The sequence below is a fragment of the Oncorhynchus kisutch genome, unplaced genomic scaffold, assembly GCF_002021735.2.
Source record: "Oncorhynchus kisutch isolate 150728-3 unplaced genomic scaffold, Okis_V2 scaffold3749, whole genome shotgun sequence".
NCBI classification, from domain to species: Eukaryota; Metazoa; Chordata; class Actinopteri; order Salmoniformes; family Salmonidae; genus Oncorhynchus; species Oncorhynchus kisutch.
In genome coordinates, this window is record NW_022265694.1 from 583,679 (window position 1) to 603,962 (window position 20,284).

Consider the following 20,284-nt stretch of genomic DNA (forward strand, 5'->3'; position numbering starts at 1 on the left):
TGGTTAGAGGAGGAGGCAGGTAGCCTAGTGGTTAGAGGGGGGAGGCAGGTAGCCTAGTGGTTAGAGGGGGGGGGGGGGGGGCAGGTAGCCTAGTGGTTAGAGGGGGGGGGGGGCAGGTAGTCTAGTGGTTAGAGGGGGGGGGGGGCAGGTAGCCTAGTGGTTAGAGGGGGGGGGGGCAGGTAGCCTAGTGGTTAGAGGGGGGGGGGGCAGGTAGCCTAGTGGTTAGAGGTGGGGGGGGGCAGGTAGCCTAGTGGTTAGAGGGGGGGGGGGGGCAGGTAGCCTAGTGGTTAGAGGGGGGGGGGGGCAGGTAGCCTAGTGGTTAGAGGGGGGGGGCAGGTAGCCTAGTGGTTAGAGGTGGGGGGGCAGGTAGCCTAGTGGTTAGAGGGGGGGGGGGGGCAGGTAGCCTAGTGGTTAGAGGGGGGGGGGGGGGGGGCAGGTAGCCTAGTGGTTAGAGGAGGGAGGCAGGTAGCCTAGTGGTTAGAGGGGGGGGGGGGCAGGTAGCCTAGTGGTTAGAGGGGGGGGGGGGGGCAGGTAGCCTAGTGGTTAGAGGGGGGGGGGGGGCAGGTAGCCTAGTGGTTAGAGGGGGGGGGGGGGCAGGTAGCCTAGTGGTAGAGGGGGGGGGGGGGGCAGGTAGCCTAGTGGTTAGAGGGGGGGGGGGGGGCAGGTAGCCTAGTGGTTAGAGGGGGGGGGGGGCAGGTAGCCTAGTGGTTAGAGGGGGGGGGGGGGCAGGTAGCCTAGTGGTTAGAGGGGGGGGGGGGCAGGTAGCCTAGTGGTTAGAGGGGGGGGGGGGCAGGTAGCCTAGTGGTTAGAGGCCATCATTGTAAATAAGAATGTTCTTAAACTGACTTTCCTAGTAAAATAAAGGTTAAAAAAAAATTAAAGAATGAAAAAGGTTGAGAACAGATTGTGAAATGAAAGTTATTTATTTACAACTGCAAAGCACCTTAATTTCTACAGTAAAATAACATTTGTCAATTAGCAGACACTTTTCCTGAGTCATATACAACTGCATCTCAGTTCTAGTAAATAAATGGTACATTTGCTTGAAAGCAGGTCCTTGGGTACAGTGGCTCTTCTTGGGACACTACTATAGGACGGGCGCTCGACTCCATGACAGCTCCTGAGGTCTCTGACCTGTGAGGATAGACGAGGGGCCAAGTGGGGCCCAGGGCTCCAATACCTAGTGGATCATCCTTTTTGTTTTCTCCCTCAACACCACGGTTACCAGTCTGTGGAAAACGGAGGAAAACCCATCTCACTTACCTTTAAACACACCTTACCTCAGTCTAAGAACTCCCCCCCCCCCCCCCCCTCAGAGGGAGAACAACATTTTCTATTTTAATTATTTTATTTCAAAACAGTTTTTTGCTTCAATGCAACGACAGCTGAATTCCACAGAATGATAAAAACCACTAATGTTTCCCATCTACATCTGGTAAATGTTTAATTACTTTATGGGGAAAAAAGAGAAACCTCAAACAGTTGGCTTGAATAAAACACAAGAAGAAGAATTACCTACAAAAAGGAGACAGAATAACAACACGTTGTAAAAGAATGAAGACAAATCGATTTAAAAGGAAATCTGGAGAAAACAGACAGTAAAACCAGGACAGCATGTAAAATGAGGGATCCATTGATGGGATATACTGTCCAGAATATCATCTTCAGAAGTTAAGACTTCAGAGAGACGTGGAGACTTTAGGGGGGGGGGGGGGACAGAAGTTAAACAGACTTCAGAGAGACCTGGAGACTTTAGGGGGGGGGGGGGGGCAGAAGTTAAACAGACTTCAGAGACGTGGAGACTTTAGGGTGGGGGGGACAGAAGTTAAACAGACTTCAGAGAGACGTGGAGACTTTAGAGGGGGGGGGGGGGGGGGCAGACCCAGAATAATATCTTCCAACATTAATTCCCCCACTTGTGGGGGGGGTTAATAGTCAACTTGGCTAGAGAAGAAGCCATTCAAAAGGACTGCGGTGGAGAGAGAAACCAACTCCGCCATCACACTCCACTTGGGAAAGTCCCTTCCTTTCTGTTCCCTGTCCTAATGCAGTCAAATTAAAGACCTGGGTATAAACACACAGCCCCGTCTTAGAATCAAATCAATTCAAGACCTGGGTATAAACACACAGCCCCGTCTTAGAATCAAATCAATTAAAGACCTGGGTATAAACACACAGCCCCGTCTTAGAATCAAATCAATTAAAGACCTGGGTATAAACACACAGCCCAGTCTTAGAATCAAATCAATTAAAGAGCTGGGTATAAACACAAAGCCCCGTCTTAGAATCAAATCAATTAAAGACCTGGGTATAAACACACAGCCCAGTCTTAGAATCAAATCAATTAAAGAGCTGGGTATAAACACAAAGCCCCGTCTTAGAATCAAATCAATTAAAGACCTGGGTATAAACACACAGCCCCGTCTTAGAATCAAATCAATTAAAGACCTGGGTATAAACACACAGCCCAGTCTTAGAATCAAATCAATTAAAGACCTGGGTATAAACACACAGCCCCGTCTTAGAATCAAATCAATTAAAGACCTGGGTATAAACACACAGCCCCGTCTTAGAATCAAATCAATTAAGCAGACTGGAACAGAATATCAAAATGGCGGTTACTTAGTACTGAAGTCCCTTAAGAGATTTCCCTCAACTGCCTCCTTCACTATGGATAGAAACCAGACAACTGAAGAAGGGAAAAACAGCAGCTTCTGGCTCAATTCAGCTTTGTAATCTATGAATGAATGGTCGACCCCATCTGTTATGATACGGAGAGGGACAGGGATGAAACCTTGTTAAGGACTTCTGTAATTCACTTTAAGAGAGAGACAGAGAGCGAGAGAGAAACAGAGAGAGCGAGAGAGAAACAGAGAGAGAGAAACAGAGAGGGAGAGAGGCAGAGAGAGAGAGAAACAGAGAGAGAGAGAGCGAGAGAGAGGCAGAGAGAGAGAGAAACAGAGCGAGAGAGAGCGAGAGAGAAACAGAGAGGGAGAGAGGCAGAGAGAGAGAGAGAGAAACAGAGAGAGAGAGAGAGAAACAGAGAGAGAGAGAGAAACAGAGAGAGAGAGAGAAACAGAGAGAGAGAGAGAGAAACAGAGAGAGAGAGAGAAACAGAGAGAGAGAGAGAAACAGAGAGAGAGAGAGAGAAACAGAGAGAGAGAGAGAGAAACAGAGAGAGAGAGAGAGAAACAGAGAGAGAGAGAGAGAAACAGAGAGAGAGAGAGAGAGAAACAGAGAGAGAGAACAGAGAGAGAGAGAAACAGAGAGAGAGAGAAACAGAGAGAGACAGAGAAACAGAGAAACAGACAGAGAAACAGAAACAGAGAGAGAGAAACAGGGTCCTGAGAGTTTCCTGTCTTTATGCTCTGCCAACTGCTGGTGAGCGACCCATGTGAAGTAGTGGGTCCCATAGTACTGCATCTCATCACAGGGACGTGGAAACCGTAATTCTCCGCTCTGACATCAATTCACCTGCTGGAGCAGGATCTCTGGAGTCATTAACATGTCTTTATTGATTATTGGAAAATGCATTACCGCAACAAATTGGATTTTTGTCTTTAGTCTTTATCCGACTCTTTAGACAAATCAGTAGTCATGTCATTACAGAAAAAGCCCTTACTCCTTTTCAATTGGTCTGAGAAGAGTGATGCAATTAGAGGGGCGGGGCTAGATACAACAACCCAATTTCACCAGTTTATTAGAGGGCGGGGCTAGATACAACAACCCAATTTCACCAGTTTATTAGAGGGGAGGGGCTAGACACAGCAACCTAATTTCACCAGTTTATTAGAGGGGAGGGGCTAGATACAACCTAATTTCACCAGTTTATTAGAGGGGCGGGGCTAGATACAACCTAATTTCACCTGTTTATTAGAGGGGTGGGGCTAGATACAACCTAATTTCACCAGTTTATTAGCGGGGGGGGCTAGACAACAACCTAATTTCACCAGTTTATGAGAGGGGTGGGGCTAGATACAACCTAATTTCACCAGTTTATGAGGGGCGGGGCTAGACACAACCTAATTTCACCAGTTTATGAGAGGGGTGGGGCTAGATACAACCTAATTTCACCAGTTTAGAGGGGCGGGGGCTAGACAAAACCTAATTTCACCTGTTTATTAGAGGGGAGGGGCTAGACAACCTAATTTCACCTGTTTATTAGAGGGGTGGGGCTAGACACAACAACCTAATTTCACCAGTTTAGAGGGGCGGGGGCTAGACAAAACCTAATTTCACCAGTTTAGAGGGGTGGGGCTAGATACAACCTAATTTCACCAGTTTAGAGGGGCGGGGGCTAGATACAACCTAATTTCACCAGTTTAGAGGGGTGGGGGCTACATACAACTGAAAGCACATGGGTGTAGTCCTTCTACATTTGTTAATAAAACACACGTTTCATTTTTAAAGTACAAATAAATGGGAACAGTAAAAAAATTAAAAATAAACTTTAAATCCAACAAATATAGGCAGATGAAAAGGTCAGCGAAGGTTGTTTTGTATAGATGGATCCATTCAGCTGTCTTCAGGACTCTCCTGGAGCCACACATCCAGATACAGATCAGGAGGCAGCCATTTTGTCAAATCCTCATCGGTCCGTCAACTACGGGGATATTGAAAAAGGTGGAGAGAGCTAGAGAACAGATCAGGAGGCAGCCATTTTGTCAAATCCTCATCGGTCTGTCAACTACGGGGATATTGAAAAAGGTGGAGAGAGCTAGAGAACAGATCAGGAGGCAGCCATTTTGTCAAGTCCTCATCGGTCCGTCAACTACGGGGATATTGAAAAAGGTGGAGAGAGCTAGAGAGAGCGAGCTAGATGGCCAGATAAATACCAGCTGCCTGCTCCTGGTCAATGCTGCCATTCATATGTACCAAAAAAGTGTGAGGGGCCGTGTGGCGTTGAAGTCCAGACAAGACCACCGGGATGTGGACCGGATGCTCTGCTTCACACTATAGGGCCGAGCCGCGCTGTACTGGGCTGGACCACCCATGCAGTAAATCCTGTGTCGTGGTTGCTGTAGCTAACAGTGCTGAAAGGAAGCTACCCGAGGCAGCACAGTTTCAGAATCAGACCGGGCCCCATCGTGTGAATCAGAGAGGAGGACTGTCCCGACTCACTTGGGCTTCGTCTCTGCGTCTGTGACCTGACGGATGAAGACGGTGTCCTCCGGGTGGCTGATGTCTCCCTGCTCCTGCATGTAAGAGGAGGCGATGGCCAGCGTGGAGCCGTCGTTACTGAAGGCCAGGGAGGCGATAGACGTAGGGTAGCGGTGAAACTGACACAAGCGTTTCTTGTTGAAAGGGTCCCAGATGTTCACAAAGCCGTCTGAGCCACCTGGTCGAAGGACGAGAGAGAGAGAGGGGTTTTCAAGGTCAACCGGAGGAACGAAAATTGACATTTATCTACAGAGTAGTTACGAGTTTTATAAGATTATAATCTGGAGGCTAATCATTCATCAAGTGTTCCCTTGAGTGTAACCATGGCGATATGAATCCAAAAAGGTCACATGACAATAGACCAGAAAACAGCAGGAAATGAAACCAAGCTTCATGGATCCTTGTTGTAAATGTTTATTTATTCTGGATTAAATAATGTTCTTTAAAAAAAATATTCTGGATTAAATAATGTTCTTTAAAAAAATTATTCTGGAATAAATAATGTTCTTTAAAAAAAAAATCTGGATTAAATAATGTTCTTTAAAAAAATTATTCTGGATTAAATAATGTTCTTGTTTTTTTTATTTTTATGTTATTGTAGTTGAACATTTCAAAAGCAGTCTTAATGACTGCTGAGTTTTATTAGTGCCAATAGAAAGTATCCCACCTGTGGCGAAGGTGTTGTGGACACCGTGGAAGGAGATGGCGTTGACGGGATAGACCTGTTCTATGCCGTTCTCCTTCAGCCGGTGGCACTTGAAGGCGTACTTCTTCTTCTGCATTTCCTGGCTGGGGTCCAGGTACTCCACAGCAACACGTCCTTCTATGGAGCTCAGGACATAGCCCTTCAAAAACAGACAATAGACACCTGGTCTCACCAGACAGACAAGACAACGATGTGTGGTCCTGTCGGGCTCAGCTGGTTAGAGTGTGGCACTTAGCAATGCCAAGGTCATGGGGGGGGTCCCAATGAGAGGTTAGAGAAGCACTGAGCTAGTCTAGAGGTTTACCTGTTTGTTAGGGAAGGCCCTGATGGCCCGTGTCTGGTACTGAGCTAGTCTAGAGGTTTACCTGTTTGTTAGGGAAGGCCCTGATGGCTCGTGTCTGGTATTTCAGACTGGACTCTCTCCTCTGCTGGACGTAGCCCATATTCCTCAGGTCCCAGACCAACACCCTCCTCCCTGCTGTCCCCACTATCAGCCGGTCACCAGCCACAGAGAGGGTGTACACCTTCGTTAAAAGAGACAAAAGACAACAATCTTAAAATGTGTGTATCACAATCAATCTCTCTCTCAATGTCCGTATGCCTGTAAGTATGTCCCATTCTCAACAAAAACAGACTATACATTTTTTTTAAACTTTAAAATCGAAAATGAGGTCAATGTCTGCTTTGGTCTTTATGAACAGACATGAAGTCCCAGGAATGTTTCATACAGAGTTTTGATAGCTCCACCTTTTCAGGTTGTGTGAAGGTGCCAGCGTTGCAGGGGGTCCTGGGGTCCCACAGCCTGACTGACCTATCCCAGCTACCTGTTACCATGACGTTGACCTCTGGACAGTATTCCACACAGCGAATGGGGGCGTCGTGTGTCCCAACTATTGTATCTACACACAAGGGAGAGAAATATGGACTGTAAAAAAAAAAAAAAAACACGGTTCATTTAATAACAGGAAGCACACAATTCAGTGGTGATATATTGACAGGCACACCTTGATCTGTATTCAAGTCGTGGGTTTTCAACTGCGTGTCCAAGCCTCCGCTCCAGGCATGTGTTGGGTCCTACAAGAGAAGAGATATCCGACTCAAACGTATTCCTTGACCGGGGGGGGGGGGGGGGTAGCATTTTGACTACAATTTAACTTTGTTTGTAGAAATGTACTTTTACCAATATTGTCATGTTTCTTCTTCTTAGTGTGTGTAACAGTATAACTTTAGTTTGTCCCTTCGCCCCGCCCCGGGCTCGAACCAGGGACCCTCTGCACACATCAACAACAGTCACCCACGAAGCACCGTTACCCATCGCTCCACAAAAGCCACGGCCCTTGCAGAGCAAATGGAACCACTACTTCAAGGTCTCAGAGCGAGTGACGTCACCGATTGAAATGCTAGTAGCCCGCACCACCGCTAACTAAGCTAGCCATTTCACATCCGTTATACATGCATAACTAGCTAGTTGATCCGCAGAAGCTAGCCAACTTGGTCTCAACTACTTGCACATTGGCTAACGTTAGCTAATCAGCTGTTTTCTATCGGGTAACATTGGCCATTTCACATCCGTTATACATGTGTCTGTGTGTGTGGCAAAGTAGCCAACTCTGCATTTAAAATGGAGTAACTGATTACTATGGAAACGCTTATGACAAATTAAAAACTTGTTTACATAGAAAGCACAATCCAGCACAGGTGCCAGGTGAGAATACTTAATCCTCATGGAGTTGCCTGCCACATCGTAGAGCCGGACAGTACAGTCCCAAGAGGACACTAGAAGGAACTGGCCTGTACTGGGGCTGAACTTCACAGCAGAGATACTGTCCTCTGGTCCCTGGTTCAGTTTGTACTCGTTCGAACCAGTCATCTGCAGGAAGAGAACAGATACCAAAGTTATTAGGCCATACTGGGATTCTGTAGGAGGGTAGGGAGCTTTCCTGTAGAATAGTAGTTCGACCCCTGAAGTAGATGGAGAATGCCGGGATGTATCTCTTGAAAACCATAACATGATCAGGTAATATAATGCTTATCTTGCTAGCTAAGCTGTCATACTTGTGTTGGTGAAATAAACAAACCAAACCAACACGTAACGCAACATGACCTGTAAAGTTTTATACACGAGAACGTTACTATCCTGGAAATTCAAATACATGAATTGGGTGTGCTTAAAATCTAGCAAGTTAACAAGCTAGTTGGGTGGGTAGGTAGGCTAGCTAATGTAATTAACTAGCTAGTATACATAACTGGCTAGCTAGTTGATCCGCAGAAGCTAGTCAACTTGGTCTCAACTACTTGCACATTGGCTAACGTTAGCTAATCAGCTGTTTTCTATCGGGTAACATTGGCTAACGTTAGCTAATCAGCTGTTTTTTATCGGGTAACATTGGCTAACGTTAGCTGCTAATATTAGCTAACTAGCAAGCGTGGATGGTGTAGGCAGGCCAACTCTCTCCGGTTGGCTAGCCGTTTGCAAGCTAGCTATAGATTGATCATGCGTTAGCTAGACTGTTTTGTCAATGAATTCGATTTTTTTTTTTTTTTAACTCACCGTTCTTGGTTTACGCTGAAGTATCTCCTTCGGTATAAAATTTGAAGAAAAAAATAACTCGTTTATCTTTATAGACTAATATGTTCGCTTCCTCGTCCCTCTCCGCTGTAGACACTCCGCAGCGGCGTTGCTACACGAGTGAATTGATTGGTCAGAACGAATAACCAACTTTCCCGCCTGGCTCGTGATTCTTTGAAAGTTCTCTTCCGTTGTCGAGTACATGGGTCATGTGATATGGGACACTTAAAATGACAGTATCTAAAAACCCCGTTTGACAACTCCGTTGTCGAGTACGTGGGTCATGTGATATGGGACATACTTCAAATGACCGTATCTAAAAACTAGTTTGACAACTCTGTTGTCGTTTTTAGAAGAATTGTTAAATAAATGTTAACTATTTGGTTGTAATATCATCACCACTTGAAGAACATATTCAGACCTACAAAATGTCAAATTATTCCATTGCGCAAATGTTGTTCTAATCTTTAAAGTTATACAGCAAGTACCTGCTTGCTTTTCACGACCAGTAAACATTAATAATCATGTAATTTCAGATATGTAGGATAGCCTCACGATATATCTCAATATTGGCCGCCATTAATTTGATATTTGAGAGATATAAAATGAAACTGAACAAATATGACAAGTGTGAGTGGTTTTGGTTAATTTCCCATGTTTTGTGGGCTCTGTCTGTAGCAGCAGAATGGCGCATTTGCCATGGTACTTCATGCCCCGTGTACACTAGCACAAGCCGCGGCGCGGTGAAACAACGCTTCCCATTTCAATGGAAGGGGGCGGGGACCTTCGGGCGGTGCGAACATAGCGTGGGAGGCGGTGAAAAATATAAACTTTACCCAAATGTGTGCAAATCACCAGCGCGACCGCTGGGCAATGACCAATCATATCGAGTGGCTCCCATGACAAATTTGAAGCTATGCCCAAGGCTGGAGACTTTCTTCAGCAAAGATGGCTGACAAAAATACTAGGATGGAAGTAAGTGTGATTATAATGTCATAAAGAATCATGCAAAAAATGTCCAGTTGAGAGGAATATGTTAGTTAATTCAATTTACAAAAATCGTGATTTAGCAAGCTAGCTGACTAGCTAACATCAGCTAGCTAGCTTTATGGGTGTTGTGACAAGAGTATGAAATTATAATTCTGGTTGTTTCATGTTTTAGGGACACCTGAAAAAACCAGCAAACCAGGCTGTCATCTTGTGAAACAGTGGATGTAAAGAATCTAGCTAACTGGTGAATTTACTGCAAAATGAGTGTACAATTTTGTAAGCTTGCCTTGCTTATTTTTGCCGTGCAATGCAGAGAGATGAAATAACGTAGCTAGCTAACTATTTTCTTGCTTATTGTGGATAACAACACCTGGATGTGTAGGCGATCTGTGTATGTGTAACAGTATAGCTTCCGTCCTTCTTCTCAACCTGGGCTCGAACCAGGGACCCTCTGCACACATCAACCACAGTCACTCACAAAGCATCGTTACCCATCGCGCCACAAAATCTCAGAGCGAGTGATGTCACCAACTGAAACACTATTAGCACGCACCACCGCTAACTAGCTAGCCATTTTACATCGGCCACATATGGACCTTAAAACGTTTGGTATCCATATTAGTTCAGAACCTAGCTATGAACCTTAGCTATCATAGCCAGTTGTATCATCTTCAAAACAGTCTGAATGACATTAATGAAGCCTATAGATTGAGTAGAATATAATAACTTTGTGCCAAGGATGCAAGTCTAAAATACATGTCGTTATTACCGTGCATGAGATCCCCACATTGTAGCCTGTACATTTAATATATTCACTGATCATGTACTGTAGTTATTACCGTGCATGAGATCCCCACATTGTAGCCTGTACATTTAATATATTCACTGATCATGTACTCTACCTTGGCAAATAAAGGTGCAGTTAAGGTATGAATGTCTTTGAGATTATTTTTCAGTCATATCCAATACCAGGAGTATCAAACTCCAGTCTTTGAATGACGCTGTGTCTGCATGTATGTATTACATTTATACACTTTAACAGTGTTTACCACTCCTGCTCCTGGGACGTCAATGGTTACACATTGTAACTAATAGACTAGAAACAGGATTTAACTAGTTAAAGGCTGATTTGTAATTCATATATACAGAAATATATATTTTTAAAACAGTACACTACACTTCTTATGCGTCATGTAAATACTCTAAAACCAGTTAATCTCCTTATCTAATTCCCTTCATCTGCATTGATCTGATAAACACAGGACAGGTGGAGTATTTAATCAAACAAGACTTAATTTCAACCAGTAGAGAATGTGAAACGCTTTATTGAAAGAATATCATTATCCAGGTGTTATAAATACATGGATTATAAATATTATAATTGGAATATTATATTCTAAATATAAGTTCAATCTTTACTTCAATGCACATCTGTTGTGCATTATAAAAACAGAGGAAGAAAGAGGTGGAGAGAGAGGTGTAAAAGACAGAAAGGGAAAGAGGTGGAGAGAGAGGCGTAAAAGACAGAAAGGGAAAGAGGTGGAGAGAGGTGTAGAAGACAGAAAGGGAAAGAGGTGGAGAGAGAGGTGTAGAAGACAGAAAGGGAAAGAGGTGGAGAGAGAGGCGTAAAAGACAGAAAGGGAAAGAGGTGGAGAGAGGTGTAGAAGACAGAAAGGGAAAGAGGTGGAGAGAGAGGTGTAGAAGACAGAAAGGGAAAGAGGTGGAGAGAGAGGTGTAAAAGACAGAAAGGGAAAGAGGTGGAGAGAGAGGTGTAGAAGACAGAAAGGGAAAGAGGTGGAGAGAGAGGTGTAGAAGACAGAAAGGGAGAGGTGGAGAGAGAGGTGTAAAAGACAGAAAGGGAAAGAGGTGTCGAGAGAGGTGTAAAAGACAGAAAGGGAAAGAGGTGTCGAGAGAGGTGTAAAAGACAGAAAGGGAAAGAGGTGTCGAGAGAGGTGTAAAAGACAGAAAGGGAAAGAGGTAAGAACATAGGAGCAGGGAAGGCAGCATATGATTAATGAATCACAGTGCCACCCTAATATTCTCTCAGTTCATCACAATGACATAATAGTGTCTGTCGTCGGCCCGGAGGTTATCTTAAGGGCGGGTGAGGTGGTGATGATGGGACTGGGGGTTGGCATCCTCTCTCACATCATACCTGCAGATGAGAGACAGATGGAGTTAGAATGTTTCTGCCTTTTCTATTTATATATATGCTTTATTCTAACGCGGTCAGTCATCATCAGGAGGTGATATAAACTGACCTGGGATCATTAACTCTGGGACTATTACATCTCTTTAAATACTTCCTGTATAATATAAACTGACCTGGGATCATTAACTCTGGGACTACTACATCTCTTTAAATACTTCCTGTATAATATAAACTGACCTGGGATCATTAACTCTGGGACTATTACATCTCTTTAATAATACTGTATAATATAAACTGACCTGGGATCATTAACTCTGGGACTACTACATCTCTTTAATAATCCTGTATAATATAAACTGACCTGGGATCATTAACTCTGGGACTATTACATCTCTATCTGTATTTCAATGTAAACCATCTCTTTAAATACTTCCTGTATAATATAAACTGACCTGGGATCATTAACTCTGGGACTACTACATCTCTTTAAATACTTCCTGTATAATATAAACTGACCTGGGATCATTAACTCTGGGACTACTACATCTCTTTAAATACTTCCTGTATAATATAAACTGACCTGGGATCATTAACTCTGGGACTACTACATCTCTTTAAATACTTCCTGTATAATATAAACTGACCTGGGATCATTAACTCTGGGACTATTACATCTCTTTAAATACTTCCTGTATAATATAAACTGACCTGGGATCATTAACTCTGGGACTATTACATCTCTTTAAATACTTCCTGTATAATATAAACTGACCTGGGATCATTAACTCTGGGACTACTACATCTCTTTAAATACTTCCTGTATAATATAAACTGACCTGGGATCATTAACTCTGGGACTACTGCATCTCTTTAATAATCCTGTATAATATAAACTGACCTGGGATCATTAACTCTGGGACTACTACATCTCTTTAATAATACTTCCTGTATAATATAAACTGACCTGGGATCATTAACTCTGGGACTACTATATCTCTTTAATAATCCTGTATAATATAAACTGACCTGGGATCATTAACTCTGGGACTATTACATCTCTTTAAATACTTCCTGTATAATATAAACTGACCTGGGATCATTAACTCTGGGACTACTGCATCTCTTTAATAATACTGTATAATATAAACTGACCTGGGATCATTAACTCTGGGACTACTGCATCTCTATCTGTACTTCAATGTAAACCATCTCTTTAAATACTTCCTGTATAATATAAACTGACCTGGGATCATTAACTCTGGGACTACTGCATCTCTATCTGTACTTCAATGTAAACCATCTCTTTAAATACTTCCTGTATAATATAAACTGACCTGGGATCATTAACTCTGGGACTACTACATCTCTTTAATAATACTTCCTGTATAATATAAACTGACCTGGGATCATTAACTCTGGGACTACTACATCTCTTTAATAATACTTCCTGTATAATATAAACTGACCTTGGATCATTAACTCTGGGACTACTACATCTCTATCTGTACTTCAATGTAAAACATCTCTTTGGTAATACTTCCTGTTGACCTGACCAAGTGACCTCTCACCTCTGATCATACTGTGCCCTCTCTGTCAGCCAGTTCAGATGCGCGAGGGGTTCACCGACACAGCTGATATAACCTAGATGATTTAAGGAAAAGAAGGATGAAGTGAAGGAGAGAGACTGTTATTGAGAAAATAAGGTAGTTAATGCGACAGGGTTCAACAGGAATCTGTGTATGTGGCCTCACCTGGTGTCCACACCACACTAAGTGGCTGCAGAGGACTTTATGCTGAAAAACATGCACAGACACACGAGGACAAACAATACATCGTAGTTATAGAGATAATGAAGTGTCTTCCTATTCTCAATGGTTGGCCCCCTTGTATGTTCTTTGAAGGTGGAAGGAGCCACAGATGGAAGGAGCCACAGTTATACACCTGAGCCTGCTCACTGCTCAACACAATCTATCAATCAGATTGATACATGAGTGTGTGGGTTATAGGGAGTCTAATGGTTCTACATAGTTTCAATATGGGTGACTTAAAATAGCCTGTTCTGTTTTACAGACATCACAACCTTACCTGAGAAGTAGAAATCAAAGGGAGAGAAACTGGGAATTGAATAACTGCATTTGACATAGTTAAGTAAATGGAAGAATACTCTTATTGCATAGTGGATGGCTCTTTGAAGAGCCTTTGGTTGTGTATAGTGTAGTCTATGGTGTTGCCAGGGAACAGCACCCTCTTAAAGGAGCCTTTGGTTGTGCGTAGTGTAGTCTATGGTGTTGCCAGGGAACAGCACCCTCTTTGAAGAAGTAGGAGGTGAAGATCTCCTGCACACGGATTGCCTCTCTTGCTGCGTTGTTGGACCCCATCCTTGAAACATCCTGTAGAGCAGCAGACTTCTCCTCTGGCACGCGGCAGTGAGCTGCAGATCCCCTCCTGCAGAACAGCATACTTCTCCTCTGGCACGTGGCAGTGAGCTGCAGATCCCCTCCTGGTCCTCGTGTCCATCCTCATGAAGTTACGCAGGACACAGGTAGCCTTCACACACCTGAATTCCCCCAGGAGGCAGTCCCAGATGGCCCTGGTCTCCCAACCTTGCAGTGCCCCACACGGTAACTATAGGAAATCGTTTTCAAGGACTCTCTAGTTACAAGGTATCTGTAGGAATTTGGAAGACAATGTAATTATTAGACTTTAACATCACCAGGTCATTTCGGATTACTAAAGTATAATATCGCTGATAACAAATCATGACAACATTGGATAGATGCATGTACACACACATGTGCTTGTGACAATAGCAGGATCATATCAAGGATAGCATCACAAATGAATACATAAATAACACCTGAAGCTTGATGATGAGTTGATGATTTGAATTAGATGGCAAAAACAACAATGTGCCCCTCTTTGAGTCCCCAGGACCAGGACTGAGAGCCACTGCTCTTCACTGAGACCTCTTCATCTGCAGACAGGCTTTCACAGCTCTCTGTATCTGAGGACAGAAAACCTCACAAGATAAAGACATCAATTATACTCAAATTAGACCGCACTTAATATTATGTTACTATTATCTCCGTCCTCACTTCCAAGGGACAGGAACTAGACAAAAGTACCTGTCCTATCCAGAATAGCCTACTCTCTCACTTTGACATGTGGGGCTGCTATCCTGTCGTCCTCCTCTATAGCTGTTAGCTAGCCACCTACAAATGCATTAAGATAGCTAGCGAATATGAAGTTAGGTAGCTGGTGATATTTAATTAACTTAGCTAGCTATCTATACAGTATGTAAAGTTGGCTAGATAGTTAGCTAGCCATGTTAGCAGCTCGTTTGAGTAAGCCTGCACTGTAGCTAGTTAGCTAGCCATGTTAGCAGCTCGTTTGAGTAAGCCTGCACTGTAGCTAGTTAGCTAGCCATGTTAGCAGCTCGTTTGAGTAAGCCTGCACTGTAGCTAGTTAGCTAGCCATGTTAGCAGCTCGTTTGAGTAAGCCTGCACTGTAGCTAGTTAGCTAGCCATGTTAGCAGCTCGTTTGAGTAAGCCTGCACTGTAGCTAGTTAGCTAGCCATGTTAGCAGCTCGTTTGAGTAAGCCTGCACTGTAGCTAGTTAGCTAATAATACATTGTTTTGTTTAGAATATTCAAAAGTAATTTTTTCTCTACAACCAATGTAGGCCAACCTAGCGAAGTCAGCTAACAGGATCCCCAATGTAGGCCAACCTAGCGAAGTCAGCTAACAGGATCCCCAATGTAGGCCAACCTAGCGAAGTCAGCTAACAGGACCCCCAATGTAGGCCAACCTAGCGAAGTCAGCTAACAGGATCCCCAATGTAGGCCAACCTAGCGAAGTCAGTTAACAGGACCCCCAATGTAGGCCAACCTTGCGAAGTCAGCTAACAGGATCCCCAATGTAGGCCAACCTAGCGAAGTCAGCTAACAGGACCCCCAATGTAGGCCAACCTAGCGAAGTCAGCTAACAGGATCCCCAATGTAGGCCTACCTAGCGAAGTCAGCTAACATGATCCCCAATGTAGGCCAACCTAGCGAAGTCAGCTAACAGGATCCCCAATGTAGGTCAACCTAGCGAAGTCAGCTAACAGGATCCCCAATGTAGGCCTACCTAGCGAAGTCAGCTAACAGGATCCCCAATGTAGGCCAACCTAGCGAAGTCAGCTAACAGGATCCCCAATGTAGGCCAACCTAGCGAAGTCAGCTAACAGGATCCCCAATGTAGGTCAACCTAGCGAAGTCAGCTAACAGGATCCCCAATGTAGGCCAACCTAGCGAAGTCAGCTAACAGGATCCCCAATGTAGGCCAACCTAGTGAAGTCAGCTAACAGGATCCCCAATGTAGGCCAACCTAGCGAAGTCAGCTAACAGGATCCCCAATGTAGGTCAACCTAGCGAAGTCAGCTAACAGGATCCCCAATGTAGGCCAACCTAGCGAAGTCAGCTAACAGGATCCCCAATGTAGGCCAACCTAGCGAAGTCAGCTAACAGGATCCCCAATGTAGGTCAACCTAGCGAAGTCAGCTAACAGGATCCCCAATGTAGGCCAACCTAGCGAAGTCAGCTAACAGGATCCCCAATGTAGGCCAACCTAGCGAAGTCAGCTAACAGGATCCCCAATGTAGGTCTACCTAGCGAAGTCAGCTAACAGGATCCCCAATGTAGGTCTACCTAGCGAAGTCAGCTAACAGGATCCCCAATGTAGGCCAACCTAGCGAAGTCAGCTAACAGGATCCCCAATGTAGGCCAACCTAGCGAAGTCAGCTAACAGGATCCCCAATTTAGGCCAACCTAGCAAAGTCAGCTAACAGGATCCCCAATGTAGGTCAACCTAGCGAAGTCAGCTAACAGGATCCCCAATGTAGGCCAACCTAGCGAAGTCAGCTAACAGGATCCCCAATGTAGGCCAACCTAGCGAAGTCAGCTAACAGGATCCCCAATGTAGGCCAACCTAGCGAAGTCAGCTAACAGGATCCCCAATGTAGGCCAACCTAGCGAAGTCAGCTAACAGGACCCCCAATGTAGGTCAACCTAGCGAAGTCAGCTAACAGGATCCCCAATGTAGGCCAACCTAGCGAAGTCAGCTAACAGGATCCCCAATGTAGGTCAACCTAGCGAAGTCAGCTAACAGGATCCCCAATGTAGGCCAACCTAGCGAAGTCAGCTAACAGGATCCCCAATGTAGGTCAACCTAGCGAAGTCAGCTAACAGGATCCCCAATGTAGGCCAACCTAGCGAAGTCAGCTAACAGGATCCCCAATGTAGGCCAACCTAGCGAAGTCAGCTAACAGGATCCCCAATGTAGGCCAACCTAGCGAAGTCAGCTAACAGGATCCCCAATGTAGGCCAACCTAGCGAAGTCAGCTAACAGGATCCCCAATGTAGGCCAACCTAGCGAAGTCAGCTATCATGATCCCCAATGTAGGCCAACCTAGCGAAGTCAGCTAACAGGATCCCCAATGTAGGCCAACCTAGCGAAGTCAGCTAACAGGATCCCCAATGTAGGCCAACCTAGCGAAGTCAGCTAACAGGATCCCCAATGTAGGCCAACCTAGCGAAGTCAGCTAACAGGATCCCCAATGTAGGTCAACCTAGCGAAGTCAGCTAACAGGATCCCCAATGTAGGCCAACCTAGCGAAGTCAGCTAACATGACCCCCAATGTAGGCCTACCTAGCGAAGTCAGCTAACAGGATCCCCAATGTAAGCCTACCTAGCGAAGTCAGCTATCATGATCCCCAATGTAGGCCAACCTAGCGAAGTCAGCTAACAGGACCCCCAATGTAGGCCAACCTAGCGAAGTCAGCTAACATGATCCCCAATGTAGGCCAACCTAGCGAATTCAGCTAACAGGATCCCCAATTCAATATTGTTTAGTGTTTCATTAGGATTTCTGCTGACAGACAGGCTACATTGATTGATTGATGGATCACGTCAAATTGGCTAGCTAGCTAATAATAATAATAATATCTTTATTTAACTAGGAAAGTCAGTTAAGAACAAATTATTATTTACAATGAAGACCTACCATAAGACAGAAGGCCTCCTGCAGGACCGGGCTGGGATTAAAAATACATTCAATAAAAATATAGGACAAAACACACATCATGACAAGAGACACAACACTACATAAAGAGAGACAACACTACACTACATAAAGAGAGACAACACAACACTACATAAAGAGAGACAACACAACACTACATAAAGAGAGACAACACAACACTACATAAAGAGAGACAACACTACATAAAGAGAGACAACACAACACTACATAAAGAGAGACAACTCAACACTACATAAAGAGAGACAACACAACACTACATAAAGAGAGACAACACAACACTACATAAAGAGAGACAACACAACACTACATAAAGAGAGACAACGCAACACTACATAAAGAGAGACAACACAACACTACATAAAGAGAGACAACACTACATAAAGAGAGACAACACAACACTACATAAAGAGAGACAACACAACACTACATAAAGAGAGACAACACTACATAAAGAGAGACAACACAACACTACATAAAGAGAGACCTAGGACAACACAACACTACATAAAGAGAGACAACACAACACTACATAAAGAGAGACAACGCAACACTACATAAAGAGAGACAACACTACATAAAGAGAGACAACACAACACTACATAAAGAGAGACAACGCAACATAAAGAGAGACAACACAACACTACATAAAGAGAGACCTAGGACAACACAACACTACATAAAGAGAGACAACACAACACTACATAAAGAGAGACAACACAACACTACATAAAGAGAGACAACACAACACTACATAAAGAGAGACAACACAACACTACATAAAGAGAGACAACACAACACTACATAAAGAGAGACAACACTACATAAAGAGAGACAACACTACATAAAGAGAGACAACACAACACTACATAAAGAGAGACAACACAACACTACATAAAGAGAGACAACACAACACTACATAAAGAGAGACAACACAACACTACATAAAGAGAGACAACACAACACTACATAAGAGACAACACAACACTACATAAAGAGAGACAACACTACATAAAGAGAGACAACGCAACACTACATAAAGAGAGACAACACAACACTACATAAAGAGAGACAACACAACACTACATAAAGAGAGACAACACAACACTACATAAAGAGAGACAACACAACACTACATAAAGAGAGACAACACAACACTACATAAAGAGAGACAACACAACACTACATAAAGAGAGACAACACAACACTACATAAAGAGAGACAACACAACACTACATAAAGAGAGACAACACAACACTACATAAAGAGAGACAACACAACACTACATAAAGAGAGACAACACTACATAAAGAGAGACAACGCAACACTACATAAAGAGAGACCTAGGACAACACAACACTACATAAAGAGAGACAACACAACACTACATAAAGAGAGACAACACAACACTACATAAAGAGAGACCTAGGTCAACACAACACTACATAAAGAGAGACCTAGGACAACACAACACTACATAAAGAGAGACAACACAACACTACATAAAGAGAGACAACACAACACTACATAAAGAGAGACAACACAACACTACATAAAGAGAGACAACACAACACTACATAAAGAGAGACAACACAACACTACATAAAGAGAGACAACACAACACTACATAAAGAGAGACAACACTACATAAAGAGAGACAACACAACACTACATAAAGAGAGACAACACTACATAAAGAGAGACAACACAACACTACATAAAGAGAGACAACACAACACTACATAAAGAGAGACAACGCAACACTACATAAAGAGAGACAACACAACACTACATAAAGAGAGACAACACAACACTACATAAAGAGAGACAACACTACATAAAGAGAGACAACACAACACTACATAAAGAGAGACAACACAACACTACATAAAGAGAGACAACACTACATAAAGAGAGACAACGCAACACTACATAAAGAGAGACCTAGGACAACACAACACTACATAAAGAGAGACCTAGGACAACACAACACTACATAAAGAGAGACCTAGGACAACACAACACTACATAAAGAGAGACCTAGGACAACACAACACTACATAAAGAGAGACCTAAGACAACACAACACTACATAAAGAGAGACCTAAGACAACACAACACTACATAAAGAGAGACCTAAGACAACACAACACTACATAGAGAGACCTAGGACAACACAACACTACATAAAGAGAGACAACACAACACTACATAAAGAGAGACAACACTACATAAAGAGAGACAACACAACACTACATAAAGAGAGACCTAGGACAACACAACACTACATAAAGAGAGACCTAAGACAACACAACACTACATAAAGAGAGACCTAGGACAACACAACACTACATAAAGAGAGACCTAAGACAACACAACACTACTTAAAGAGAGACCTAGGACAACACAACACTACATTAAGAGAGACCTAAGACAACACAACACTACATAAAGAGAGACCTAAGACAACACAACACTACTTAAAGAGAGACCTAGGACAACACAACACTACATTAAGAGAGACCTAAGACAACAATATAGCATGGCAGCAACACATGACAATATAGCATGGCAGCAACACATAACAGCATGGTAGCAACACATGACACCACATCATGGCAGCAACACA

At 43.6% G+C, this 20,284-nt stretch overlaps 1 protein-coding gene and 1 long non-coding RNA gene across 4 annotated transcripts; both read right to left on the bottom strand.

Moving 5' to 3' along the window:
* Positions 1-904: 904 nt before the first annotated feature.
* Positions 905-8,635, bottom strand: LOC109887396 (mitotic checkpoint protein BUB3). 3 transcript variants are annotated; one of them, XM_031820931.1, is made up of 8 exons: positions 8,418-8,626; positions 7,542-7,736; positions 6,871-6,940; positions 6,614-6,765; positions 6,232-6,390; positions 5,828-6,005; positions 5,122-5,338; positions 905-1,229 (listed from the first exon to the last, which is right to left on the bottom strand). In XM_031820931.1, the coding sequence occupies exons 2-8, from the start codon at positions 7,734-7,736 to the stop codon at positions 1,181-1,183; spliced, it is 1,020 nt and encodes a 339-aa protein (XP_031676791.1). In that variant the 5' UTR covers positions 8,418-8,626; the 3' UTR covers positions 905-1,180. The 3 variants fall into 3 exon arrangements, 2 of the variants coding, with proteins under 2 accessions (XP_031676791.1, XP_031676792.1); XR_004209043.1 differs by lacking the exon at positions 905-1,229 and adding an exon at positions 1,335-4,308 and having other exon boundaries at positions 4,349-5,338; positions 8,418-8,624; XM_031820932.1 differs by lacking the exon at positions 905-1,229 and having other exon boundaries at positions 1,335-5,338; positions 8,418-8,635.
* On the bottom strand, positions 1,330-2,213 carry LOC116371846 (uncharacterized). Its single transcript, XR_004209044.1, has 2 exons — positions 2,113-2,213; positions 1,330-2,064 (listed from the first exon to the last, which is right to left on the bottom strand). It is a non-coding gene; the product is annotated as an uncharacterized LOC116371846 (long non-coding RNA).
* Positions 8,636-20,284: the final 11,649 nt, after the last annotated feature.

Excerpts from the sequence above, each read along its gene's own strand:
- LOC109887396 (XM_031820931.1), bottom strand. The coding sequence starts at position 7,736 with ATGACTGGTTCGAACGAGTACAAACTGAACCAGGGACCAGAGGACAGT. Across the intron at positions 6,391-6,613 it reads CCTTCACACAACCTGAAAAG|GTGTACACCCTCTCTGTGGC; the intron begins GTGGAGCTATCA and ends CTTTTAACGAAG. Across the intron at positions 6,006-6,231 it reads GGGCCTTCCCTAACAAACAG|GGCTATGTCCTGAGCTCCAT; the intron begins GTAAACCTCTAG and ends CTGTTTTTGAAG.